Source organism: Urocitellus parryii, chromosome 5, assembly GCF_045843805.1.
Source record: "Urocitellus parryii isolate mUroPar1 chromosome 5, mUroPar1.hap1, whole genome shotgun sequence".
NCBI lineage: Eukaryota > Metazoa > Chordata > Mammalia > Rodentia > Sciuridae > Urocitellus > Urocitellus parryii.
In genome coordinates, this window is record NC_135535.1 from 187,166,905 (window position 1) to 187,194,521 (window position 27,617).

A 27,617-nucleotide genomic window follows, 5' to 3' on the forward strand; every position below is an offset into this window, starting at 1 on the left:
CAATTATTTCCCTTTTACAGTCAAGGAAACTGATGCTTAGGAGACCCAGGAAACTTTGTCCTAGAGTCATCAAATCAAGATTAAAACCAGGCTTATCACTGGGTGTGGGGGGCACATGCCTGTAACCCAGCTACTCAGGAGGTACAGCAGGATTGCAAATTTGAGGCCTGCCTCAGTAACTTACCAAGACCCTGTCTCAATGTAAAAAACAGAAAGGGCTATGGATGCCGCTCAGTGGTAAAGCACCCCTGTGTTCAACCCCAGTACCAAACAAGCAAACAAACAACAACAACAATAAAAACTGGCTTATCTAACTTGAAATCCATGTTCTTAATTTCTAGGCTATCCTGCAGTCTTATTCTCAAAACAATCTCTACCCTGAGGTGAATAAAACTAGACTGAAGCCTCAATTAGGATGTCCACCTCTGCTCTGGGATTTATGCCCCCAGACGGTCTCCTCTCCAGCCAGCTTTGTGAAGTGGATAAGGGGCATACCAGAGATGATCTCAGACCAGAATGGACCTGGGAATTGCTGAGATTAGGTAGATATAGCAGGGAAACATGTGGTGCACTTAGGAAGAGAAGAGCTATCAGAAAACAGGTCTAATGGCTTGGACAGGACCTCCAAATGGAGACTGGTCATGGGAACCAAACTACTTCAAGCCTCTTCCAGAGATAAGAATGCTAGTTCACGTATCTGCAATGCAGACTGCAATAAACCTACCTTTCTAGAAACAGCCTATACTTATCTTTGTTGGGACACCCATTTTCTAAGAACAGTGTAGCCTGGAAGCTTGAATTGGCAATTAAGTGGTTCTTTAGTGAGTAAGTGCCAGAATGTTCAAATCAATTAGTATTCAATATCCATAAAGGCAGGAACCTTATGGGTATGTATCCAATCAGCACAGGGCTGGGGACAAAGGAAGTTTTCAAAAATTATGAAATAAATGAACAAACTAATGAATTCTATATCCATTATATTTCACTCTTATAAAAAGCTCAGGTGGTACATATCACTGTCCCTTTTTTCTAGGCAAAAACAAATGAACTCCTATTTAAATCACATAGTTAGCATTAGATATTTTAGATTTTTTTTTCTTAAGGTGCTAGGGTTCCAACTCAGAGTTTTGAGCATGTTAGGTAAGCTATATCCACACCCCATTGCTTTCGGTCTTAAATTCAGTATTTGAATTTAGGTTTCTTTGCTCTTTCCACCATACACAGCTGCTAAACAAGTAAATGGTGGAAACCACCATTTTTTTATTCCTTACCCTCCTCCCCAATATTTCTCCTGCCCTTAAGAACCGTTGTTGAAGAGGTAGCCAGGCTTACGCTCTTGGTAGCTTCTCCTAAACATAGCTGATTGGACCATGGTGGACGTGTGTTCTACGGTCTGCCATTTCATTGGCTGACTGGGAACCAATCAGATCCGAACTTCATTTTTTTTTTTTCTTTTTAAGAAATGGAGTCTCAAAGCTGGAATGGAGGCGCACTCCTGTAATCACAGGGGCTCCAGAGGCTGAGGCAGGAGGATTGCGGGTTCAAAGCCAGCCTCAGCAAAGGCAAGGCGCTAAGCAACTCAGTGAGACCCTGTCTCTAAATAAAACACAAAATAGGGCTGGGGATGTGGCTCAGTGGTTGAGTACCCGAGTGCAATCCCGGGTTAAAAAAGAAAAGAAAAGAAATGGAGTCAAACCATGTTGCCCAAGCTGATGTTGAAATCATGGGCTCCAGCAATCCACTTGCCTCTGCCTCCCAAGTAGCTGAGACTATGGGTGTAGACACTGCCCAGCTCCAGCATAAAATTTTGAGCTCAGAGAAGCAGACGCTATTGTCAGGAACTGGTAGCTATCATAGAGCTTCTGATGCTAACAAGCTAACACCATGTAAACCAGCTGCTATCTGAAGAAAAGAAGGCTGGTCTACACTTAGAAGAGCACAGCTATGCTTTCAATCCATTTGGAACCCAAGACAGAGCCAAGAGTAGCTTCTTTTGGCTTGCACAGACTTTCTGGTTCCTAATTTCAGCCTCCTGAGGCTGGGATTTACTTCTCATCCTTGGGTTCAGTGAGATTTTCCTGCAACCTTTCAATAATCTGTTGAGCAAGACAGCCCATTTCTATCCCTTGCTCACAACTCAGTTGGGACCAAAGCGCTGACTTTGGAGGAACCGAAGATTTTCAAGGTTGTTTTCTTACTGGTAAAAATAAGTGGAGGGACCAGAGAAGCTCAAAATGTCTTGCTTCCAAGGAAGTACAAGAACCCCCAGAATATGGTGCCAGTGCCAGGAAATAAAGAGACTCAGAGGAAGAAAGCTGAGGCAGGAAAAATTCTGTTGACTCATCTCCCCACTTCCTGTGCTGGCCTGTATTCCCGAGAAGGAAAAAACAATTCTGGAAAGTTGGAAGCAGTTTTGCTCAACACAGGACTCAGAGAAATCAGGACCCTGGCACCTTCACACTGCCAGATGTTAGGGCTGCTGCCTGCTAGAGGGTGAAGCCAATGTGGTCTTTGAGGCACAAGAATGTTCTACAAAGGAGTCATCTCAGGCACTGCGGCTCACGTCTAGGGTAGAAGGGTTTCCACAAAGCAACAACGGCTGCCGTATGCCCTGCTTGGCCTGCAGGGTGGTAAAGCTACCAAAGTTGTTGAATCTTTCTGCTCTATGTCACCCTGTTGATGGACGGAGACAAAATTGTTCTTTCTTGGCAGGGACCCCCCCCAAGTTCTGTTTGATCAAAAATGCTTCCAAAAGCTACTCAGGTTCCATTCTTGGGAACCTGTAACTTCTGATTATCTATGTCCAAGGAATGGGTTTATCTTTAGTGTTGGGAAAACATCCTCCTTCTGAGATTTTCTCAGCTGTCACCTGCCTCCAAGTTCAAAGAATCAACTAGCAATAAGCAATATGAATTTCTACTATCTATGAGCACCATGCTGGCAGAGGGTCTCAGAGACATCGTCTGGCAAGGATGGTCCTGGGAGTTCTGCATTGGCTCTTTTAGCTTATGTCTCTCCCCAGCCCACAGCCCACTTGCCATCTGGGCTCAGCCCATTCTTAGTCTCTCCCATGAGATCTGTAGAAGGGAGAGATCTTAACTCTTGGACTCTTTGTTACTTCAGCCCCCAAACAGTTAAAAGTGCCTCCTGCGGCCACATAGACTTGTTCCATGGTTCTGGTAGAATGATTCCGTGAAGGGCAGGGCCTGGCACCTATTGTTCATTGTTTGTGGACTTGAAATTACCTTCCAGGCACATGGGCTGAGACAGATGAGAGCACAGGGCGCTGGCACGTCCTCACCTGCCCAGCACTTCCTGGCTAAGGTCCCAGCCAGAGGACCAGAGGTCGCCTCTATGGAACCTCTATTTTACTGCCAGCTAGGTGAGAAGGCACCCAGGCAGAACCTGGCACCCAGCAGGAGGTCCAGGGAGGCAGGGATGGTGCTGACTGAGCTGCTGCCCCAACATGGCTGGTGGAAATGCCTCAACTCGCCCACCGTGTCCCAGGTCAAAGGCATCACAATTGGGTCTTTGTTCCAGAGTTCAAAAGCCTCACTCACCACTCCTTCCAAAGCTAGCTCCCAGGATGCACAACAGGCTTCCCCCACCCCCACCCCAGGCCTCCAGCTTCCCTACCAGAGGAACCACCTCCCAGGATCTGCAGTTTGGCCTTCTTCCTTTCTCCCTTCCACCCACTTAGTTCCTCTGGTTGTAAATTCCAGGCCTCCTGGCTTCTGATGGTGACAGAGAGGGTGGGTTTGTATGGGTGGCCACAGCACTCCAGTTCTCTGTGCAAACATCTGCAGCTGAGCAGCTGTCTCTATCCAGGGGAAAGTCACTAAACTTCCAGAGAAGCAGGAAAGCTATGCACAGCAAGGCTTTCTCTACTTAACATCAGGGCCCTACTGAGTTCCCCAGCCAAGTTCACCCCAGGAGAGGGCTCAAGGAAGTCGTCTACTCCAGCCCCTGTTCTCAAGAAGCTGCAAGGCTACCTCCATTTTACAGAAGGGATAACTGAGGCCCAGAGAATCAGAAGTACCTGATGTCAAGCAGACAGCAAGTGATAGGTAGAATCCTATTTCCAGGGATAGCGGCTCCCTCCCTGGGAGGGAGCCAGATCAGGTTCCTCCAGCCACTCAGGGTGAGGGGGAGATAGGGAGTCATGGGGAACAGATATCTCTGCACCATTTCCAAGTCTAACACAGACATTCATCTTTCCTCCAGGTAGGATTCCCAAGTGTTCCTAGGCTCCGGGAGGTGGGACAGGAAGGGAAAAGACACAAACACCCCTACGCATCTTAGAGTAGAACAGACTTCCTTTCATACGGAGCTTCCTCTTCCGCTATCCTGGCCAGTGGCTGACCCCAAAGACCCAGGAGCTCCTCAACTCCTGCTGCTGCAGGGTTACATGGCTGTGGGTGAGATGCGCAGGTGAGGTGAGAACCTCTAGGAAGAACTGACCTTGTAGAGAAACGGGCCCGTCTTTTTGAGGTGAAAGCCCCCAAACAAGCAAACACCCTTCTCCTGGCATCTCCCATTCCAGAGACCCTCCCATTCCAGAGACCCCACGGCAATGCCAGCTTCCCTAGGGAGCAGGATGGTGGGGTTGGCGATGGGACAGAGGCTGAGGGCAAAGCTGTTGAGGAAGGGACCACTGTGGTGGTTCCTGGAAGTGAAGGGTCAAACCTTGCATTAGAAACGTGGTTCTGCCAGGTGTGCAGTGTCACTGCCAACCACCCTGGCCATGGCTCCAGGCATGAGGACAGAGCCCAACCTCTCTGAGAGAGGAACAGTCTGTGAAAGGCCCAAGCTTTGGAGGTCTGTTCTCGGGGAGCACATTCTGAGGCAGGAGTTAAAAGTGCCTCCTGCACAGGAGCCTGGGCCTGCCTCCCCCAGGAGGCCTGCTGGATTTCCCCAGCCTCTCTGCAGCTACCTGCCACCCAGAGGCACAGGAATCAGGGGCGCAGGATCATCCTAGTTTTACTTTGGATCTCAGAAGACTTCCTTCCCTTCCCTCTCTGTGCCTCAGTCACTCTGTCTACAGAATGGACTAATAGTCCTTTGGCTTCCTTGGGCTGGGATGTGGCTCAGTGATAGATGACTTGCCTGGCAGGCATGAGGCCCTGGGTTCAATCCCAGCACCAAAAGGAAAAAAAAAAAAAAAGTTGGTTTGTGTTCCTTTTGGGACCCGGAAAGAGACAGGGAAGAGAGAACAGGCCCCTCCCCTCTGGGAGTGTCCATGAAATACAGTCCAGGGAAGCTCCTGCACACAGGGGCCTCCCCGGTGCAAAATGAAACTGAAACAAGATGCCCAGCAACCAGCCCATCGCCCCCCAGCAGGCTGTGGGGCTCTGCCAGTAGAAGCATTGGGTCTAAGGCCCATCCCGGTCCCTGCAGGGGCCCACGGGCCCACAACTCGAAACTGACACACTCAGGATCTCCCTTTTTCCACCCGCTACCAAAGACACCAAGGGACTTTGGTCCACTCTACAAGAACCTTGGAACCAGCAGTCCCCAGACTGCCCAGATACGGCCCCTACGTCAGCTTCCAAAGACAGAGTGCTGTAGGACCTGGCTGCCGCCCTCAAGGCTCTCTTCCCAGGTCCCCAGCCTCTAGCTCCACAGCGGGCAGTCAGTTCACCAACCAGACTCCAGCCAACTCCCACAGGCCCGGGCCTTCCTTAGGGACTCTGGACCCCACAGTGAAGTCACGGCCTGCTTTCCCAACCAGCTGGCTGAGTTCTCCTGCTCCTTCCAGGACCCCGGCTTAGAATATGGCCCCAACAGGGAAAGCCACGGCTGGACACTGCTGAGCCTGAAGCCACCATCCCCAGGGGCCTCGATGGCATGGGGTCCGTGGGCAGGGGCTGAACAGTTATGCCCACGGCTGCCACCCTGGCCTTGCATTCACACAAGCCGGCTAATTACCCCGGAGCCAGGGAGACATTCTTCCACCACCAGGCAAGCTGCTGGCCTGCAGCCCAAACCAACAGGGGGAACTTCAGACTCCTTGGCCTCTCCCTGCCAGATGGAAATAACGTATAGCTGCAGAGGTGGGGGAGGAGGAGGGGAACAAAACCCAGCCAGGCCGGGGAGCCAGGCCGGGGCCCCGAGTGGACAGCCGGATGGCCGGGCACTCACCGCTCTCGTTCTTCTCGATGACATCCACCACCTCCCCGGCCTGGAGGCTCAGCTCTGAGTTCTCTTGCTTCTTATAGTTGGACACCACCACGTACTGTTCCAGGATCATGGGCTCGGCGTTGGTGTCGGCACCTGGCGAGGGCAGAAAGCACGCGGTGAGCCAGCGGCCGGCCATGGCCCCGCGGCCGGGGCGCCCCCTGTCCATCAGCCTCGGGGGAGGCTGCTCGGTCGCCAGTGCTGCTCCGAGGGGCTGCCCGCAGCCAGGGCTCGCAGCTCTCCGGGCCCCAAGGACAGGCCATATAGCAAGGCTCCACACCGGCCCGCTACCCTGCGGGGACCGGGGGACATGGGGAGCCAGGGGACAGGGGGAGGAAGACGGGGAGGACAGCGACAGAGGCAGACAGAGACGGAGGCCAAGGATGTGGAGGAAAAGGGCTTCTGCGGAGAAGAGTTAAGTCACAGCCCAGCATTGGGGAGCTGAGGGAGCGGCCTGGGGCCCAAGTGGTCTGTCCAGACGCTGGGGCCAGCAGGGGTGTGTGGAGGGCCCCAGGGGGCGGGTGGGCGGCCCATGAGGGCTGAGGCCAGAGCGCAGGAGGGAGAAAGAGGAGAGGGAGGAGGAGGCCCTGCCTCTGCCCCAAGCCCTGTAAACCCAGAGAGAAAAGGCAGCCCGGCTCCCCTCGGGCGGGAGAGGGAGAGAGCGGGAGAGACTTCTCCACAGTCCAGGCCCAGCGAGGAGTCCAGAGGGTTTGAGGCCGCCAATCAGTGGGGTTTACTTGCAACCCTTAAATAGAAACACATGAGACCCATCGAATGAGGAGCTGGGGGTGGAGGCAGGGGAGGAGGAGGGCTCAGACTGTTTACTTGAAACCCAAGAAGAAAGTCCCAGCGCCAGCGCTGGAGAGCCCAGCCCACCCCCCGCCAACTTTTCCTCAAGTTCGGCTCCATTCCTGCCCCTCTGGCTCGCCAAGGGACGGGCACAGACGGCCAGCCCCAGGCAGCTTGCCCTGCTCGCGTCCAGAAGGCCCCCAGTGGACCTGGCTGCCGTCCTCCCCCCACCCAGGGGTGGACTCAGTCTCCCTGTGCCCTGAAGTGCGGGCCTTGAGGGTGCTCATCCTCTACCACCCTCCTGCCACCCTCACCAGCAGTTTCAGGAGCCTGAGGGGACGTAGCACAGGGAGGGCAGGTGGGGCCCAGGCTCCCAAGAGCAAATTCTCTGTCCTCCTTGGCCACTGTACCAGTGGGACATTCATCAAGCACCCCACTGGAAGGTGGGCAGCCTGGGTGCCCATCTCAGCTCCCTGGCTGTGCAGATGTGACATCCTGTGCAAACCTCTTTGCATTTCAACTATTACACTCTCCAACACCCAGGATGTCACGTGCCCTGATAGGAGTGAAAAAAAACCCACAAGCCAAAGACTGGCTAGAGCCCTCCTTCGGGAAAACCTTCCCAGCCCACTCCCAGCCCAAATAAAATTCCTAAGCACACTTCTTAAACTGTACGCCTGCCGGTCAGTTGGGGTAGTGCCCTGTAACCCCAGAACCTGGGAGGCTGAGGCAGGGGGATCACTAGAGCCCAGGGCTTTGAGGCCAGCCTGGGAAACGTAGTGAGACCCTGTCTCAAAAACAAAACAGCATGCCTGCCAATCTCCCTGGAGGCTGGGGTGCCACAGAACTGTCCTGGCTGCAGAAACAGCTGAGGATCTCCTCTCAGCCCCTCGGTGCCTCAACCCACGGCCCACAGGCCCTACACTCCTGGGCCTGACTTATGTGCCAGCACCTCACAACAGCCCTCTTTCCCCATTTTACAAACTAATCAGAGGCTCAGAGAGAGCAAGAGACTCCCCCAGTTCCCACTGCTGGCATGGAGAGAACCAGGATTCCCCAGTGTTTTTAGGATCAAGTCCATCTCTCTTTCCATGACAGAACCACCTGATGTCTGTTTCCACACATGTCACTCTTTGACTACAGTGGTCCTCAGCTTGGTGACACTGACTCACCTGAGGAGCTGTTTAAAAACACCAGCTTCAGAGGTCCAGGTTCAGGTGGTCAGAACCCAGGAACAAGTATTTTGTAGACACCCCATAATGCCCCATGTTCTGGGGTGCAGCCAGGAATGAGAAGCACTGGTTAGATCTTTGTTGGGCAGCCTAGGCAGGGGGCACCGGCCACATTGCTCTGGGAAACCCCAAGGGAGGCCCTCCTGGGGGGAGATAGAAACCCACTGCCCTGGTGGCTTTCTAACATAGTGTGGGCCCTGCGGCCCCAGCAGGACTCTTTGGAGACCCAGAAGGGACCCCGCCCCTGCTGAGGTGTGCCACATGAGTGTGTACATGCAGCCCCAGGCAGCCCCTCCACAGGCGGATTGTATTTCAGGCAGAAATGCAACCAACAGCTGGGCAGCAGGCCGGCTCCGCCCCTGCACTCAGATGCTGCCAGCTTCTGTGCCTGCCCTGCCAGCAGGACAGCAGCAGCACTAGGCGAACAGATGTCCCCCAGTGTGTCCCCAAGGGACATCAGCTTCCAAGTCCTGGGGGCGCCCCAATTCTACCAGTAACAGCAGACCTCAGTTGAGGCTTCCTCAAGGTCAAGTCCTCCGTAAAGTCCGGTTCTGTCTCATTTAATCTCCGTGACAGCCTTATGCAGTAAGCCCTGCTGTAGCCCCACTTTACATATGGGCAAACCGAGTCTCAGGAAGGGAAGTGATTTTCCTAAAGTCCCATGGCTGCACCCAAGTCCAGCTGACCTTCACATATGATCTTTACTTCTTCGGCACCTTATACGGCCAATGGGGTGCCAGGTACCTGGTCTCCAGGGAAGAGTCCCGTCTCACTCTATCCCCAGACACCCTGGCATACAGGTGGTGTCTAAGAAAGACTGTAGTGTGGGATTCTTGCTGCCTCTGTTGGGCAGACCCCAGGACCCATTAGGTGGTGGACACTCTGTGTGAAGTGAATGATCTGGCAAGACACAGGACAGAGGGATCTGGTGTTGTTGAGCAGATCCCGGCCTTACATGCTGAACAGGGGAAAACTAGACAATAGAACTGGAAGAGAAGAGTGGGAGCTGGGGAAACTGAGGCAAAGAGGAGCTCCTGATTTGTGGCCAGAGAATGCTGGAGCAAAGAGGAGGTGCTGGCAAGTGGATCCCATCAGCTCGTTTTGATCCACGCCAAGAAAAATTTGAGGCAAGATTTCCAAAGTGGAGGAAAATCTACTCCCTGGCCCCTCCCCCCAGCCTCTGGAAAATTGGTCTGGAGTCTTCTGAAGGCCCACACTCTGGGACACAGGTAGGGAGGTGAAGAGAATGCAGGGCCAGCGCTACAGAACTCAGACGGGCTGTAGCTTTTCCTGGAGGCCACTCCTTAGGTTGTGGGACAGACACACAGAAAGACAACTTGTCCTTCCTGCTGCCCACCCCTCCCCCAACACAGGCACTGCCTCTTTGGGCGTCACTATGCGGCACTGCCCTGGGGCCAGGGTGGTGGGTGTGCTGGGAAGTGCCAGGACCAGGTATCCAGATGAGAAACTGCAGCTCGGTGGGCCAGGCAGCTGGTGGGCAGTGATGTCATCCCAGAGGCGGCTCTGGATCCCCTCCCAGCCAAAGCTTGGAAAATTGGGGGCTGGAGGAGTCTGCCCGAGAGAAGGGAGGGGAGGGGTAGAGGAGGGAGCCTCTGGTGTTCAGATGAAAAGGGTTTGGCAGAAGCAAGGAGGAGGGCTGGACCCCTGGTAGAGAGCAGAGCCTCCCCCAGGTTGGAAGGGGACTTCGCAGAGCCTCATTCAGAGGCAGACCTTGTGCTGGATCTGCTGGGGCTCCGGGGGTCCCTGGAATCCCTGCCCTTCCCTTGCCTCACACCTGTGTTTCTCCAACACCCACCTGGATGGAACCCTGGCTCCTGGTCAATCCTGACTGCCAACTTAAAACTTCTAAACTAGGCTTCTGCCAAGTCAGTCCCGTGCTCCGGCATCTTCAGTGGCTCCCTGTTACCTACAGAATAAAGGCTGAATTCAAGCCCGATCTTTCTTGCAATCTAAGCTCAAGTTCCTTGACGCCCTGCACGCTTTCATGAAATATTCATGATTCAAAACACATGCATTGAGCACCTACTGCGTGCCAATGACAAAATTTTATGCAAGATCTGACTTTCTTAGCCTTTGCTGCAGCCCCTGCCCCTGCCTGGAATGCCTTCCCTTCTCTTTGCCAAACCCAATTCTCCCCTAACATTTCTGCCCCTGCAGAAGGCTCCCCCATCACCCTAGCCATGGTGCCCCCTCCTGTTCTCTCCTGGACTTTTTTTATTGGGCATGGATGCCCAACCAGACTGTGTGCTTCATTCCACAGTCTCCATGATAAGTGGTGACAACTCAGGACAGGTGCCATAGGATGGGACAAAAATCATTATGAGATTCATCCATGCAAAAGCTTAGGATCTGAGGGTCAGGTCCAGTTCTGCTTTACCTTTACTTGCTCTATCCTGGGGAGGACACTTAACCTCTCTGAGATGTAGCTTCCTCATCTGCACACAGAAAAAAAAGCAGAACCTCATAGCTGTTCTGAGCATGGAGTGAAGTTACAGGGGTTAAAGTCCGATGTAAACTGTAGGGCTGTGTCTCTGCAACATGCCTCTCCCATACCCACCTCCAGGCAGGCAGCCAGCACTTGCCAGAGGGAAAGAGCCAGACCAGAGCTCCCTGGGCCCACTCCGGGGTGGATGCCAGACTAAGCAGCCCCCAGACCCTTATCTATTAGCATCTTTAGCACCAACCAGTCACCTCTGAGTTTCCTGTCTCAAGACTTCTCCAACAACTTCTCAAGACTTTTGAGACACCAAAGCCCAGAGAAACCTGGTGACTTGCCTGAGACCCCAACTCTGGACTCCCCTCAGCCAAACTGCCTCTCCTGGGTCTCTGGCTCCAAGCAGCGGGGCTCCTCCTGAGAAGACAGGTTATGTGGTGGCCTCTGCCCCAGGATCCCTATCACTCTCCCAATCCTGGGCATGCCACCACGGCCCCTCCAGCCCCTCACAAGCCCCTCCCAGGCTGCACTGGGGCTGCTGGTCTCTCAGCTATACGTTTGGTGAATAAAATGTATCGCTGTGGGCCAAGTGGCTCACTGGCTCATGCAGAGGGGAAAAAGGGACAGGCGCCCAGTGATTAGCTCAGGCCCCAGCCCCTCGTCACAGGGAACACCAGAAGGATGATTGCAAGGGAAGCAGGCCCTCCCCCCCCACTGCCTCCTCTTCTCCTGGCCCCTCTCCCAGGACGTCGGCCTCCCATTCCCTGCCAACAGCTGTGGTAGGGAGGGCTGGGGCCTGGGCTTTAAGCCCTGGAGCCAGCCCAGCCCCCTCTGACCCTCGACCCTTCTGCTTTTCCTCCAAGCCCCCAGCCTGCATCTCTGCTCTTAGAAATGAAGGGGCCCAATGGAAGACCATTCTGGAAATCCCATCCTTCCCTTGATCATCTCTGTCCAGGCACTGAAAATCCCGATGTTCAGGGTTTTGTTTTGTTTTTTTTCTTGACATTGTCTAGCAAGACCAAAGGCTAAAGTCAAGTCCCTGACCCATGGCCCAGTTCTGCCCAGACACAGGCCAAGGCCCCTGTCCCTGAGGGCCATGTGGGCCAGCGGGCCAAAGCCTTGAAAACCCCCAGGCTAGCGGCAGCTTCAATATCTGTATTGCTGGGTCCTGGGAGCTGTGACCCACCCTCCGTCACAGTCACAAGACAGCTCCACCCCCACCCCAAATCACCAGTTCCCCACTGAGATCTCTGGAAACCAGGCTTGGCACAAGGACCTCAGCTCCCTGCCTTGGTTTAACCACCTTAAGTGAGACCAGTCACCTTTGCCTGGCCTGCCCCACACTCACAGGGACAGCCAATAAGATAATGCCAAAGAGAATGGTAGCCCACCACCACACCACCGCCCAAGCGCTTTCTGTGTGTCAGGATCCCCAAGGTAGCATTACAGCCCCCTAGAGGGGTTGCGCAAGCCGCTCCAGGCGGCTCAGCCAGGACGTGGCAGAGCCGGGCTTCAAACCCACACACCCTGTGGCCAGAGCACATCTGCTCACAGCTGTGCTGCGTGGTCAGCACCCCACAAAGGGCTTCAAGGCTGGATCTGAGAATGAAAAAGGGGTAGCCTGGCAGGCCGAGGGCACGGAGAGTGCCAGATGCCCTGCATGCCGACAAAGGGCTGCCGCAAGTCACAGGGAAACAAGCGGAAAGGAGCCCGCGGGCACCGGCTCCGGAGCATGCGCGCTGGGACCCACATGTTCGCATGCACGCAGGCACATGCACACCGGGCAGTACCTGTCACGTCCTTCTTGGGAGACTCAGCCCAGCTGGACAGCCACACTTCAGAGTCCCCCGAGAGAGCAAGCAGCAGGAGAGGAGAACCAGAGGAGAGAGAACCGTTAGGCAGGCAGGAGGTCCACCCGAGTGCTGCAGGCGCCGCTGGATCAGCAGCCGTGGGCGGAAGGCGGGGGAGGGGAGGGGAGGGGAGTGATTTCCTGGCCCTGGGATGGCTGCTGGGCGTGGGCCTGTGTGATTACAGAGGCTGGGACCGGGATAATGAGGTGTCTGTCGAAACGCAGGAATCCTCTGGAGCGCAGAGAATCCTACGCAAAGCCTCCCTGCAGTGGGACCCTCTGGTTCCAGGGCCCTGCAGCAGGCGGCCCTCTCTTCTCTGTGGCCATGTGGGTGGCTGGCCCCACAGAGCTCCCGGGATTCTGGTGAGCTAACAGGCTGAGCAGCCTGGACCCAGAAGCTCAAATGTAAGGGCTGAGGCACTCCAGGCCAGGCTCCAGGTTTTGGGGTGCCAATCTACTAGGTACCCTTGCTCAGCTCTTGCCACAGTCCCACCCAGTGAGAGTGGAAGGGAGTCTCCCTGATAGAGCCTCACTCCTGGCTCTAGGCAAGAGGGACCTCTAGTGACCAGGACATGACCGCTCTGTTCCATGCTCAGACAATGGTGTTCCATCTGGGCCTCAGTTTCTCACCTGTAAAATGGGGTTAAGTTATCCTGTGGAGGAGGAGCAAAAAAATCAAAGCACCATAGAAGAACATCTGATTATGAGATGTGGTGCCACTAACGTCCTGAGGCAGAAAGCTCTTGGCCTAATCACAGGTGTGAACATTTTTAGAACATCAGAGCTATAACACATGCAGCCCGGGTGCTGGCTGCCAGTACAGACTCATTTACTTCCCACACAACCCCAAGAGGTGGGTACGCATCTGTGGACCCATCTTGCAGACAGGAGCTATTCAGACAGGGGAAGTAACTGGCCCAAGTTTCCAGGAGCCAGAAATGGAACCAGGCCTGGCGGCACCCCAAGTCGAATACTTTCTCTGCTGGGCTGTTCATCACCTCCAAGGAGCAGAGAGCTGGCTGCTGTGGGGATAATTATAGGAAAACATGGAGATGTAAGTCTGAGAGCAAACCCTTGCACTGTCCACCAGGCTGTCCAGGAAAGCTGCCTGATCCCTTCACAGATAGTAACAATAAACAGCAGCATACATTTATATAGCACTTACTGTCTGCCAAGCTTTGTACCAATACTTTCCATAGAGTAACATACTTATTTTTTCACAACAGTTTACAGTGGTAGATACTATTATTCCCTCCCTTTTGCAGATGAAGAAACCAAACCAGAGAGGTTAAGTTACTTGCCCAAAGCTGCAAGCTAGTAGTGTCCATCTCTTTAGGGACACAGACCTCAGGTGATCAGAGCTGGATGCCACTTACCATTTAAAGCACCTCACCCTCTCCCTTGCTGAGCAAGCCACCTTCCAATTGCAGGCTGACTTTCCACAGAGAAATGGGAAGATGGCCCTTCCAGATTGCATTGGAAGCCCACAGACTTCCAACTGGGGGCTCTGTGGAGAGGTTTAGGGAGGCCTATGGAGTCTGCCTGGGCTCAAATCCAAGCTCTGTCCCTTTGAGGAAGTTACTTAACCTCTCTGATCCTGTTCCTGATCTTGTTAAACTCAGGATGAATTGACATACTTACCTCCGGTTGCTGTGAGGATTAAATGAGGTAATACATCACAGTGCCCTGCATGGTGCGGCTCAGTAGGGTGAGCGGCCATTGGCCATATCTATCTCGAGTGTGTTCGCACACACTGGATTCCCTGGGTTCAGTTCCCTCTGAGTGCTGCAGGAAAATCATGCTCCCAGGGTTGCCAGGATGGAAACTCGATGGCATTTGCTACTGTACGTACCAAGAACACACTGGCACCTGCGCCCAAATATTTCCCCGCAGTCACTCTCAGACACCAGGTCAGCCGAATTGGGGTCAAGGGATGAACAGGGTTCAATCTGCAGCCAGAGCCTGTCCCTAGGCCTAGTAGTCAGCAGGCGCCTTGGCAGCAGGACTTCCAGCCCTGGCGTGGCCTGGATACGGACAATGCGCCGAAGCCCCCCCAGGGCTACGCTGTGTGGCCCAGCAGGCCCGAGCTCCCGTTGGGTGCCCACATCTTGCTAAGCCTCCAACTTCCGACTGCCCAACCCAGAGATGTGGCTCCGTGGGCTGCCCAACCAGCAGTGCCCAGCCATGCCCCCGGGTAGGCTAGTGCCAGGCCCAGCCACGCCCCCGGGTAGGCTAGTGCCAGGCCCAGCCCGCCCCATCTGTCCCTGCTAAGAGGTCACCCACAACCCTCTCCACCTCTGACGGCGTTCGTGCTCCATTCCTCCCTTTTGGGGTTCCTCGGGAGGAAATGCTCTGGGAAAGGCTGACCTCTTTCAGTGGACCCAGGCGTCTTCCCCAGCCCGGAGAACCCAGGAGGACCTGTCCACTAGCATGGGGGTCGACAAGGGGCCTCCGTGGAGACCCTGCTGTGGCAGGGCACGTGCAGCCGTGGACAGGATGGGAAACCAGGAGCAGGCTGCTCCCAGGTGTCACTTACAGAACCACTCGGGGGGCTGGGCCTGGAGGATGGGCAGCCCACCTGAGCTCAAGCCTGTCCCCTGGCCTTCCTTCCCCGGCCCCCAAGAGAAAATGGGAAGCAGACAGAAACGAGCCTGTCCTTCTCAAAGAAAAGAAAGATGACCTCTCCCCCAGTCCCGCGGAGGCGCAGAGTCACTCCATGCCACTGCTCCCACCCAGCGCCCGCGCCGTAGTCCCTTCCCCCAGGCCACCCGAGCAAGCCCTCTCCCCGGGTGGGAAGGCGCCCTTCCGCTCCTTACAATGAACAGAGGACAGCCCTGGCTCCCGAACCCTGACTGTCTGGCCAGGAGGCAGAGGAGGCTGCTGGCGCAGGGCTGGGGAAATGGAGATGGAGAGACAGCGAGGTGGGGTGAGGGGGGCCAGAGGGTGCAGCCGAAGGAGCAGCTGTGACAGACACAAACCAACTGCTTTCTGTCCTCCCCCCTGTCTCCACCTCCCTCTCTTGGTGACACAGAACCAAAGGCCCTACGGAACAGGGTCACGGGCCTGCTGGGAAGCAAGGGGCACTGGACTGGGAATCTGCATGAGGGGGTCTTGCCCATAACCAGCTGTGTTACTTTGGGCAAGTGGCTTGACTCCTCTGAGCCTCAATGCTCATACTGTAAAATTAAGCATGTGGGCGTACTGATCTCTAAGGTCGTTGTCTGATGTTGTAGACTTTCTAGCAGAAACCTGGTAGTCTCCACAACACGAGTGTACCATAGCTGAAAATAATCTTTTCAAAGAAAGAGATCACCTTTCCCAAGAAAAACGCTCGAACGTGGTCTCAAGATAAGGAAACTCAAGTTCGAAAGGGATCTCTCCGGCACTGAGCAGAAATTGGGGACCAGACTCAGAGAAGCCTAGTTCTTGTGCTCATCTCACCCTGCTGCTGTTGCTCACTAACTTGGGGAGCATTTAGCAAGTCTCCGAGCTTCTTTTCCTTCCATAACGTGGGCTTGAAATGACCTACTCTGCTTCCTTCACGTGGATACTTTAAGACTGAAATGAAGGCAGGGGTGGTGGTGCAGGCCTGTAGGAGGCTGAGGAAGGAGGATCCCGAGTTAGAGGCCAGCCTGGGCAATTTAGCAAGACCCTGTCTCAAAGTAAAAAGTAAGAAGGGCCAGGCATGTGGCTCAGTGGTAGAGCATCCCTGGGCTCAGTGGCCAGTACTGGGGGAAAAGAAGCCTGAAGTGACCCACTGCCTGTGAGAAGCCGAGTGGAAGGAATGAGCTTTCTGGGACATGAAGGGGAGTGGGGACAGGGCTAAAGCTGGGGGCAAAAGCTGTGGGCTCCTGGCAGTAAAGGCATGTGGATGTGCCGCTCCCTACAGCTAACCATGGTAATGAGGCTCCGGCCACAGTGTTCCTCCTGGCTGGGGCGGCCAGCCACACTGCAGGCCCAGGGAAGCCCAGGTGTGTGCAGGTCACAGCCAAACTCAGGGACCTGAGGGTGCTTCGATGCTGACCCCGGTTCTCGCCAGGTCCAGGTGATGACGAAGCCAAGGACTGCATGACAGGGGCCTGACTTTATGGGGGCTCCCAGGACGACCCTGCCTGGCCAGACCCAGTCTGGGGGAACCCTCCATTTGCCTATTAAGTCTTCCTTTAACCTCGTGCAACTGCAGAGCACTGGGAACTGAGTGCAATCTACCCAGATCTAGTCCTCAGCCACGTTCCTGGGAATGCTTCCCTGGTGTAAGGCAAGTTCCACCACCAAACTAATAAATCCAGAGTGGGCCGGGAGCCCAGGTGGGAGAGACAGGGCAGAGCACTGCCAAGGCCCAAGGCTCAAACCCCGTGGAGAAAGAAAGCCAACTGAAGGCTCAGGGGACCAGGCAGGGCCACCCCTTATCAGCTTCCACAGCCCCTGCCCTGAGGTCCTGGAGGGGAGGGACAGCAGAGACCCTGCAGGGCCCTGTGGAAGCAGACACCTCCCCTGACCTGCAGGACCGCCCCACTCCTGGGAATTCTGTTGTTCTTCCCCACCACCTTGAACTGGTCTCCCAAGAACTGCTGGACCCTGGTCCTTTCCTCGATGTGGTACCTGACCCTGCACAAGGCTGGAATTCTTGTTTCCTGTAGGCCACACCTGCTTCTTTTTCTTTGTAACTAGGCCACCCGGAATCCGGCCACTGCTTTCAGGCCATCCACTACGGAGGGCCTAGCGGCGGCTGGCCTTACTACCCGATCGTAGTTGCCAAGCCAGAAAACAAAACCATTGTGCGAACATGTCTTCCCATCCAGACTCACCTGACTGTAAGCCTGGAGTGAGTGGTTCACTTGTTTGGTGTGTGCTATGGTTTGTGGGGTCATCGCCATTGTAACAGTGTTGGGAGGTGGGGTCTAGGGAAGGGGTCTGGGTTGTGGGGCTGGAGTCCCCGGATGAGACAATGCCTTTCCCCTAGGAATGGGTTAGCTACTGTCAGAGTTCTGCCCCTTTTCTCTCTGGCACATGCCCTCTTGCCCTTCTGCTTTCCATCCTAAGTTGAAGCTGCAGATGTGGCTGCCTGATGTGAGACTTCCCAGCCTTAAGAACCCAATAAACCTCTTTTCTTTATAAATTATCCAGTCTCGGGTATCCTGATATAGCAACAGAAATGGACTAAGATGGCATGTGTGAGCTGCTTCTCACAGGGGAATCTCTGTGAAGGTTATTTCAGCATGAGCGGCAGCTGCCATCTGGCCATAAGTACTTATAGCAGGAAGACATAATGCCCTTGTACCAGAGGGGAGGGGTTCATGCTGCCAGAGCAGCAGCTCCGCCCAGGCCCCGCCTCCTACTCCAAACCTTGCAGGTGGCTGGTTTCATGGAGGTGTGCTGGGCTGTCACCTATGGCCTCATGCTGAAGGGCCTTGGGCTGTTTAATGCTCCTCTGTCACGGGGCTGAAATCATTCATAATTTATGAACAAAGAGGCCCTGTGTTTTCATTTTGCATTGAGCTCCAATTATGTAGCTGGTTATGCCCAAGGCCTGAGGGTCCTGTTCCACAGACTTTTGAGCTAAATAAATAGAGTACTTAAGAGGAGTGTTAGTAGGCTAGATTTCTGCTAGGTATCTTCTTCTTTTCTTTCTTCTTTAAAAAAAAAAAACTTTTTTTAATTGTAGATGGACACAGTGCCTTTGTTTTATTTATATATTTTTAATGGGGTGCTGAGAATCCAACCCAGTGCCTCATGCACGCGAAGCCAAGTGCTCCACCACTGAGCTACAGCCCCAGCCCATCTCCTGAGTTTCTTCTGCAAGACAAAAAGCAAATCCTCAATGCAGACCCCCTTCTGGCTTCTTGGTGGTACCTTAAGGCTAGGAAGACCACGTAAGGATTTAGGACCAGAAACAGGAAGACACTGTCCTAAGTCACGCAGCAAGTAAGTAGTAAGGCTGGGGATAGACTATACCCCACTCACTTAACGTTCATGCCATGCATGGGGTTCAACATTTTCTGGGCATTACCTTCTTTAATTCTTACAACAATCTGAATTTGGCAGGTGAGGGATGTGAAGCCCAGGGGAAATCAAGGTTCTTAAGGCTCCACAGCAAGGAAGTGATGGTGTCAGCCTTGGAACAAGGCAGGCTGGCTGGGAACTGGGACCCAGGGGCCCTCCTGGAGGATATTGTTTTCTGGATCCTCCGCAGTCACTGGCCAAGGCCCATTCATTTCGGCTGTGCCTCTCTTTGTCCATGCAGCCGTGTTCCCACTCTCTGTGCACTTGGCAAGAGAGGGCCTGCCCCTTCCCCAGAGTCCTGCCTCTCCCAGAATCCAGGGTACACGTGGGGCAGCCCAACCCGGGACAGGAATGCGCCCCCCGACCCTCTGGCCGCTCAACTATGCAATCAGGGAACAGTCAGTCTCCCTGCTCAGGTGGGGAATGGGGTGCGGAGAGGGGCTGGGCCCGGAGCCACCCACAGCCCCTGGGGACTAAGTTCAAGGGCGCCTGCCTAGGCCAAGGCTGGACCAGAAGGTGGGAGGCCTGATCGGCCCCTGGGAGCGCTGCAGCTGCCTAGGGGGCCGCCCTGGGGGGGCAGCAGACAGGTTGGCCAAGGTGCCAAGGAGAGCTGAAGCTTCCCAGTGGAGACAGGTGCTGTGGTTGGCCGGAGGCACCGTGGTGGGTGGATGGTGGGATGCTGTGTGGGGGGGCGGGTCTGAGCCTCTACTCCCGCAGCTGCTGCATGACCCCATGGCGGCCCCTGGGGTGGCAGCCTCCCCCTCAGTTCTCAGGTTCTCACCTCGCCCCGCTCCGCCAGGATGTGTGTGTGTGTGTGTGTGTGTGTGTGGAAAAGACAAACTCAACACTGTGCAGAGTTCCAGGATCCCAGCCACCCGCCTCCCTGGGGTGGTCCACCTTGGTGGTCCTCCCCCACTTAGTGGGATGTCCCCCCATGACCCCACCCACCAGCTCCCTGAGAAGCCCAAGCCCCAGCCCAGTACGCGTGTCAGGAGAAAGAGGCAGGCCGAAGCCCAAAGCGCTGGGCCCCAGCTCCACAGGCCTGCCTGCTGCTCCCAGCTCAGTCTCCATGGGAGGGAGCTGGGAGGGAGCAATGGAGCTAGGGTGGTACCCTTGGGACACATTCCCACCCAAGCTGAAAAGCAGAGGGTCTGCAGAAGAGCCTCTGTGATCAACCTATCAATGGATCAATTCCAGCTATTTGATGAGCATCAGCCCCGCGCACACCTGGGGGCCTTGCTTTGGACCACCTGACTGTAGATACAGCATGACAGTGGGGACAGGGGTACACACATCTTTCCCATGCAGTCCTGTCTATTTCAGGAGACTTGTTGGCTTGGGGAGAGAGCCTGGCTCCTCAGCCACCTGCCTGATACTATTAGGGCCATCACAAAAGTGATTCCTTCCTTCCCAAGACTGCCCAGACCCAACGGGAGGCAGGGTGCTCTTGGGAGTCCAAGGCCAAGCCTTGGAGGCTGAGCCTGTGTAACTGGGCTGCCTTTGGGGCAAAGCTCACAAGGCTGTAGCAGACACCTGGCTGGATGCTGCCATGAACTAGACCAGGACAGGAATGCAGATGAGGGTCGGGGGTTGGGCACAGAACTCGTCCCTGAGCAGAGGTTGAGGACACCCACTCTGCAAAGTCTGCCCGTCTCTCTCATCTTGCCTGGTACGATTCGCTGACTGTTTCAGCTGGCTGCAGAATGACTGGTTAGGACTAGAGTCCTAGCAACTATCTGGCACATAGTAGGTGCTTAACAAAAATTTGTTGAATCTCTCCAGGTAGAACTAAAGTTCCTTCAGGGTCTTAACCCTGCCCACACCTCTATAACACCCTGAACACAGGAGCTGCACAATTAATCCTCAGTGGCTGATGGGAGGATGGACACTTGTTGATCTTAGTCTTGTGGATTATCATGGGAAAATGAGACTGACCCACTGCCCAGGGCCTTCTTGGTAGATGCAGCCCTGAACTCGCCTTTGTCCAGCCTTTGCCTTCTGTGTTTAGCTTATGCTTGGCACAGAGACTCACGGGAAGACCCCTAGCCTGGCAGAACACCCTAGACATGCTGCTGGCTTGCAGCATCTGCTTCAAAGCCTTTCAAAGAGATTAAAAAGAAATTATCCATAACCAATATGGTCTCGTAGCAAGATGAATGTTGCAGGAAATGGGAGTCTGCGCAGGAACAACTTCCTCGTCTATGACATCTGCCGGGAGCAGGACTCAGCGCAACCCCCCACAGTGTTTGCTGGGAGCCCTGGGCTTCTCCTTATCCCGTTCCTCCCCTGCTCTGTGTGGGTCTGCACCAATCCCCTGAGCTTGCAGATGCCACGTAAACAGAGCTGTGCATGCGCGGGTGTGAGGGTGCACACACACACACACACACACACACACACACACACACACCACTGCTTGGGAAATCCCCACATCTGGCTCTCACGTGACTGAGCTATGCCCAGAAAGCCGCAGGACAGGGGAGGACCGAGTTAACCCTTTGGCACCTCAGTGCAGGGGCTCTGGCTGATGCTAAGCTCCATTCCAGGGAGGAGCCTGGAGGAGGCCTGTGCTTAGATGCTCAGATGGTCCTGTTCCTGGTTCATTGCACAAGCCGAGCAAGGTCAGGTCATTTCTCTGGGTCTGCTTGGTCTTCCCCGGGGATGTGAAAAGGCTATTCTTTGTCCTGTCAGTCCTGGTCCACCATCAACCACCGGGGGTTCTTCTGGATGGATACTCCTTCCCCAAGGGAGGCCACAGTCGGCTATCCAGTGAGTACCTCCTAGTGCCAGGCACCTGCCTGGGCGTGGGGCCACTGTCCTATAATCACAGTCAGGATTCACGCCGTCCTTTCACAGGTGAGGATAAGCATCTCAGGAGACCCTTAGAGGATCCTAACGATAAGGAGGTTGGTGGTGGCTCTTGGGGCGCGTTCTTGTTCTTTCCAGCCTAGGTGCTGCAACTCTATGGAGCCAGCACCCCTGAAACACACCACACGGTAGGTACTCCGGGACACACCAGGACACCTATTGCTGCGACTGGCCAGATGTCTTCTGCACAGTTGCTCCTTCCCTGTGCCCCGCTGGCTGATTTAAAACCTTTGGTGAACCAGCTGCGAGAGGCCCCGAGCTTCCCCAGCAGATCTGTGTGTCTTGCACAAAGACTCCAGATCACTCCACTCCAGCTCTGTGTGGCACTGGTAACACTGTATTCACACCATTGTTGACACGCCCACCACTCCCACCAACTACGGAAAAGTCTAATACCAACATTTGATCAGAAACTTGCTTCCTATCCAATCAGCTTCCAAAGGTACCATCCCTGTCTCACCCCCAAGGCAGGCTGCCATTAGTGTCCACTGGCCACAGACCTAGAAAAGAGAGCACAGCCCAAGTCTTGGGGAAAGGTGGAGAAGGGCTCCAACCCATGAGCAGGAGCTGTGCTAGAGGCGCCAACTCTATTTCCAAGCCCGGGGACCCGAAGGCACTGCTGCCCCGGTGCAAGACTCCAGCTCCAATGTGAACTAAATCCATCTCCCTGCCAGATGCTTGGGTCACACTTTGAAACAAGATCCAGAGGGCAAGGCAAAGGCAGTCAGGGAAAGGCATTTTTTTATTTTTCCTTGCAAACTTCTAAGTTTTCCTAAAACTTTGGAAATTTTTTTTTTTTTAAATGTGAAGGCAAAAGCCTTCACATTTCAAAACTGACCAATTCTAGACAGGCCCTGGGCCAACCAAGTTATTCACGCCACATTTCTGTTTCTAAACAAAGTAACTTTAGATCAGAAAAAGGTGCTACAACAATAAGTAATGCACATTTTCCCCAAATCCTTGTTTTTCCGTTGGCTCCATTACTGGAAATGTTGCCCGTTGTCACATGTCTCTGAACCAGAATGCTGAAGGCAGGAACAAGTTGCCTTCTGGCTGGGGGCCGTGGTGGGAAGCATGTCTTTGCTGGACCACAATTTGGGTGTCTCCTCCCCACGGGAACAAACCTTGTGAGTTTTAAATAAAAGGCAGACGGAGACTCATCACGGCCTCCTGATGAGGCCAGATGGGAAGGCCCCTCACAGGGCCCATCTCCAAATGCTGGCCTGGCATTTCAGGGAGAAGAGGCTTAGAACTCTGTCCTCTGACAGGTCCCCCATTCCTGCTCCTCCAGGCCACTCCTGACTCAGGAGACACTGAAAGCACTTCCCAAGAGCAGCCCTGTCTGTCCAGTCACACTCCATCTTGGGGACACCAGCACTCCTGCCACCTCGCTGCCCGTCTTCCCTGATCATGGTGATTGGCCCACATCCAGCATATAACCCTGGTTTGGTTTTGGACGTTGTGAGGAGCCTGACAAAATGCAGAGGTCACCCCCGAGGTGCTGATTCGGTGGGCCTGGGCAGCGCCTGGGACCTGCATTTCACCGTACAGGCCTCTGCCCACTCCTTCCCTTCTAGAACAACTTCCTATTTTCCCAGCAGTGATAGGTACGGGAGTGGGCAGAGAGCGAAGCAAGCAGGTCAGAGGGAATCAAGGCTCCGGGCTAGCAGTCTCCTTCCTGGGATTCCAGGATGGGGAAGCACTCCCCTGTCCTGCCTCGCCCTTCCCTGCCCAGGCTCTGGGTCCAAGCCAGTCGGGCAGAGGGGCTGCTGCCTCAGCTGGGTGTCGTGGCGCGCGCACACGTGAGCAGCATCACTTTCTCCATCGCATCACTGCCACATGGGCTGGCCGTGGAGTTGCCAAACCAATCAGCCTCCTTTCATTTCCAATTAGATGACTTTGAACTCCAGGGTTGACATCAGGCAAAGGACCCAGTGCCATGAAAATAAAAACTGTTTAAAAACACCACCCCGGGTGAGAGGTGCCAGAAGCCCGGGCCTTTACAAGACACGCTTACTTTGGGGATGGGCTGTGGGAGGGTTCCAGGAAGATCTTGGCCATGTTCATGAAGCAGCCTGGGCCTTTCTTGCTGAGGCTGGGTGGCTCGGGCAGACGAGGAAGCCCTGGAGATTGCTCTGAAAGGTTCTGCTGCACTTCCTTCAAGGCTTTCTTTCTAGAATGATCTCCTGTCATCCCCTTCCCCAGCAGCCTCTTTACCTCTGCCAGATGAACACTTTTCCTTTCTTCAAACTTCTCAAACTCAGCCTGGGGAGCTGGTGCAGGGGTACAGCACTTGCCTAGCACTTGCCTTTAGCCCCAGCACCACTGAAACAAACAAACAAATTCTCCGCCTAGACCCACATCTGTGATCCTGGCAGTCTCTCCCACGGGGGGACCCTGTGGGGGGACCCTGGAGGTTCATTCCAATCTCCTGCACCATCTCCAGTCTTCCCCTACTCCTTGTGGATCATGGTCCTCCTGCCTGGTGTGAGCTGGGGAATCCCAGGCAATGTCCCGCCCTCTCAGGTGTACTCCATGGCACCCGCCCAAGAAACACCTAAGTGAAAGGAAGACCTCAGGACCCCTACTCCAGGGGAAGGCAGGCTGCTGCTGGCAGCTGGTCCCTATCCAGCTCCTCTGTGGCTGGTGAGCAGGGCAGGTCCAGAAGGAGACAGAGAGCTGGTTCTGTCCTGTGCCCTTCTGGACCTCATTTCTTCCCCAAGATGGGCCTCATTTCTTCCCTCCAGGCCTTCTTGCTCTTAGTCACAGTGGCCCTAGATCCAGCAGCTGGTGGGACCAGGTTCTGCCCAGCCTGTACCCCAGGCTAGTAGCAGCCCCCCTCTCATTTGTATCTGTAAGAGGAGGGCGGGACTAACTTCTTGAGACAGAGGAATTTTTTATAGTAGCCAGTACTATGGGCTGGTCTTATTCTAAGAAAATCCACTTTATTAAAAGCCAAACCAATAAAAGAGAGAGAGAGAGAGAGAGAGAGAGAGAGAGGGAGAAAGAGAGAGAGATTGATTGATTATGGGGCTATTAGTCATGCCTTGTATAGAGACCCTTTACCCTATTAAGAATTTCCTTGTGACCCATGAGTTCTTTCTAGAAACCTGGCAGGGGAGGTGCGCTCTTGAGGCAGGCCCCTCCCAGTCTAAAGAACTTCCAGTGCTGGACACCAGTGGACCCCTGGGCCCTGGAATAGGAGGGCTGACACATCAGTGGGTCAGAAGGGCCAGATGTGAACCCTGGGTCTGCCTGGCCAGCTGACCTTGGGCAAGCTCCTTAACCTCCCTTTTCTGGCTAAAATGGGGACAAACTAGGCGTGGTGGCACACACGCTTGTAATCCCAGTGACTCAGGAGGGTGAGGCAGCAGGATCACAAGTTCAAGGGCAGCCTCAGCAACTTATCTGTTGTAACAGTGGCCCACTTTATGCCTATATATACATACCCCTTGCTGCTCTGCCACTGAGACTTATTTTTAAAAGGACATGTTCCTTTCTCTTTCTCTCTCCCTGCTCTTCCCTAATCTCCTCCACTCTAATCTCAAGAGAAACAGGATTACTTTTGTTCCCCATCCTAGGCAGATTAACCTGTCCTTAAGTACACACCCACCACAGTAATCCAGACTTTGGGGATGGCACCAGAAGATCTTGGGAATGACTGTCTCCTAAATAAATAAGTGAATTACAACTCGACAGAGAACTCGCAGAATGTAGCCTTTGAATCACCTCTTTAAAAGCCCTCTGTTCCCTCTGATGGGCAGAATCATAGCCTCTGGGACAGGAGTCTCCTGTGCTTCTCCTTTGCTAGCAAAGCAATAAAACTTTTTCCTTTTTCTTAAAACCATGTTCTTGTCCCCATTCATTGGCAGTGGTGACAAGGGCAGAGATTCTGGTAACAGCGAGGCCCTAAGCAACTTAGTGAGACTCTATCTCAAAATAATAATAAGATTATTATTATCATTAATGGGCTGAGCATGTGGCTCAGTGGTTAAACTCCCCTGGTTCAGGGCAGTTAGGAGAGGAGGTTTGCTCAGCCCTCTCCTGTCTGAGTTGCTGCTGGGACAAGAACCAAAGGTGGAGCTCTGCAGATGGAAGCTAACCTCTCCTGCTGCCTAGCCTGCTTAAGGCCCTGTAAAAACCATGTAACCGGGTGAAGGCTTCCTCAGTGCAGGCACTTCTTGTTTGTTACTTTCATTTCCAGCCTCAAACACATGGCCTGATAAAGTGCTCCCATGACCTCCATTTTAACAGATAAAAAACCCAGGCACAGGGAAGTTAAGGACTTGCCAAGGTCACACAGCAGGCAGGGATGGGATATGAAACTAGGCATTCCTGCTTCAGTTTGCATTTTTTTTTTTTGGGGGGGTTACTGGGGATGGAACTCAGGGGCACTCAACCACTGAGCCACATCCCAAACCGTTTGTGTAGTTTATTTAGAGACAGGGTCTCACTGAGTTGCTTAAAGCCTCACTGCTGCTGAGGCTGGCTTTGAACTTGTGATCTGCTGGGATTACAGGCATGCTCCCTGTGTCTGGCAAACCCTGTATTCTTAACTTGACAGACCACTCAGCAATGACTGCATGGAAGTTTTGTCTCCTCTGGGGCTCAGAGAATGGAAATAAATGCTAGTTGAATTTTTTTTTTAAACATACATTCTCTTCTATAGCACTTTATTTTATTTTGGATGGTGCTGGGGATTGAACGCAGGGCCTGGAGCATGCTTCACCACTGAGCCACACTCTCAGCCCCCAGATGAATCTTTTGACTCTCCAGTCTAAAATACGGTCAACTTCTCCCCTTCTTTCATAACCCATCAATAATAAGACGATAATAAAGCTAACTCAGGGCAGAGTGAGGTTTAAACCCTGCTTGGTTTGACTGATGCCAAAACCTAAACACTCAACCCCAGCAACTCTGCTCCTTCGCAATGGAACAGCATCAACGCTGATCTCATCACCTCAGCCCAATAACACCATTTAATGATGCTGCCTGGCAGCGGGGCTGAGCTCACTGCTTTTCCAAGGAGAAACATAAAGTAAACAGGACTTCACGAGGAACATCGACGCTTGCCTAAAAGAACAGACTTGCAACACTCTTGAGCAACCAACCTCATTTGCATTTAAACGAGCTGGAGCTCCTCACAGCTTCCTTGGTGGGATGGAGCACCTGGCCCTCTGCCTGGCTGCTGTCGCAGGGCCACGATGATCTGAGAGGCTCATTGGCCACCATCTGCGCCCCCTTGTGGCCGGTCTCGGAACTCCACACAGCTTTCTGCAAGGCTGTGCGATGGGTGGGGGGTCCTCTCTTCACAGGTCTGCAGAAGCTCTGCTTTGGACCTGCTCTGGCCTCTCTGGGCTCCTGGAGAGCTGCTCAAGTTGGGGAACACTCATAGATAATAACACTAGGTCCCCCCTGCTGCCTGGCATGGCACAAAACCCTCTAAGTGCATTGCCTCACTGAGCTCGGAACGTGAATGTCCCTGCCAGGTCACTGTTTCTACGGCTATCCATTTTACAGGTGTGATGGTCAGTGTTAGGTGTCAAGCTGGCCAAGCCACAGTCCCAGGTGTGCTACCACTAATCCAGGTGATGCTGAGGAAGGTAGTTTTGAAGTTGTGATTAAATCAGTTGACTTTGAGTGAGGAAAATTATCTTAATAAATGGGTGGGCTGAGCCAGTAAGGTGAGAGGCCTCTAGGACGGGGCTGAGGCTCCCCTGAGGACATCTCCCTGGGGACAGCATCTCCAGCTTGCACCTGCACTCCAGCCTGCCCTTCTTCACGCCAGCCATTACAATAAAGGCCTTAAAATCTCTGCCCTGCTGGTTCCACTTCTCCCAGAACAGGTAAGCTCAGAAGTGAAAGAGTTGTCCAGGGTTATGTGACTGGCACCCTGGGGACCTGAGAATAGGAACTCAGGCAAGTGGCTCAGATGCCTCCCAACTTCCACGCATCCCATCAGTGAGGTCCACCCAATACCACCGGTCTTACCCTCCACTGAACTCCTCTGCCATCCCTACTGGTCTCCTCCCTGTTGCTCTCCACTTACCAACCAGAAAAATCATTCTATAATCAAAGTCAGATCACACCAGGTGAGGTGGTGCATTCCGGTAGTCCCAGTGACTCAGGAGGCTGAGGCAGGAGGATTGCAAGTACAAGGTAAGCCCCAGTAACTTAGTGAGACCCTGTCTCAAAATAAAAAGGGCTGGAGAAGTAGCTCAGTGGTAAAGTGCCCCTGGATTCAATC

General features: G+C 53.9%; 1 protein-coding gene across 2 annotated transcripts in view; it reads right to left on the reverse strand.

Moving 5' to 3' along the window:
• The window catches only part of Sh3pxd2a (SH3 and PX domains 2A), a 215,285-nt gene that overhangs the window by 52,709 nt on the left and 134,959 nt on the right, over window positions 1–27,617 (reverse strand). Inside the window, exons 7-8 of one of the 2 annotated variants that reach the window (XM_026401179.2) lie at window positions 12,444–12,488; window positions 6,142–6,273 (exon numbers count right to left, since the gene is read on the reverse strand). In XM_026401179.2, the coding sequence (XP_026256964.2) occupies window positions 6,142–6,273; window positions 12,444–12,488 (177 nt within the window). The remainder of the gene's footprint in view (window positions 1–6,141; window positions 6,274–12,443; window positions 12,489–27,617) is intronic. The other variant, XM_077799000.1, reaches the window with a different exon arrangement.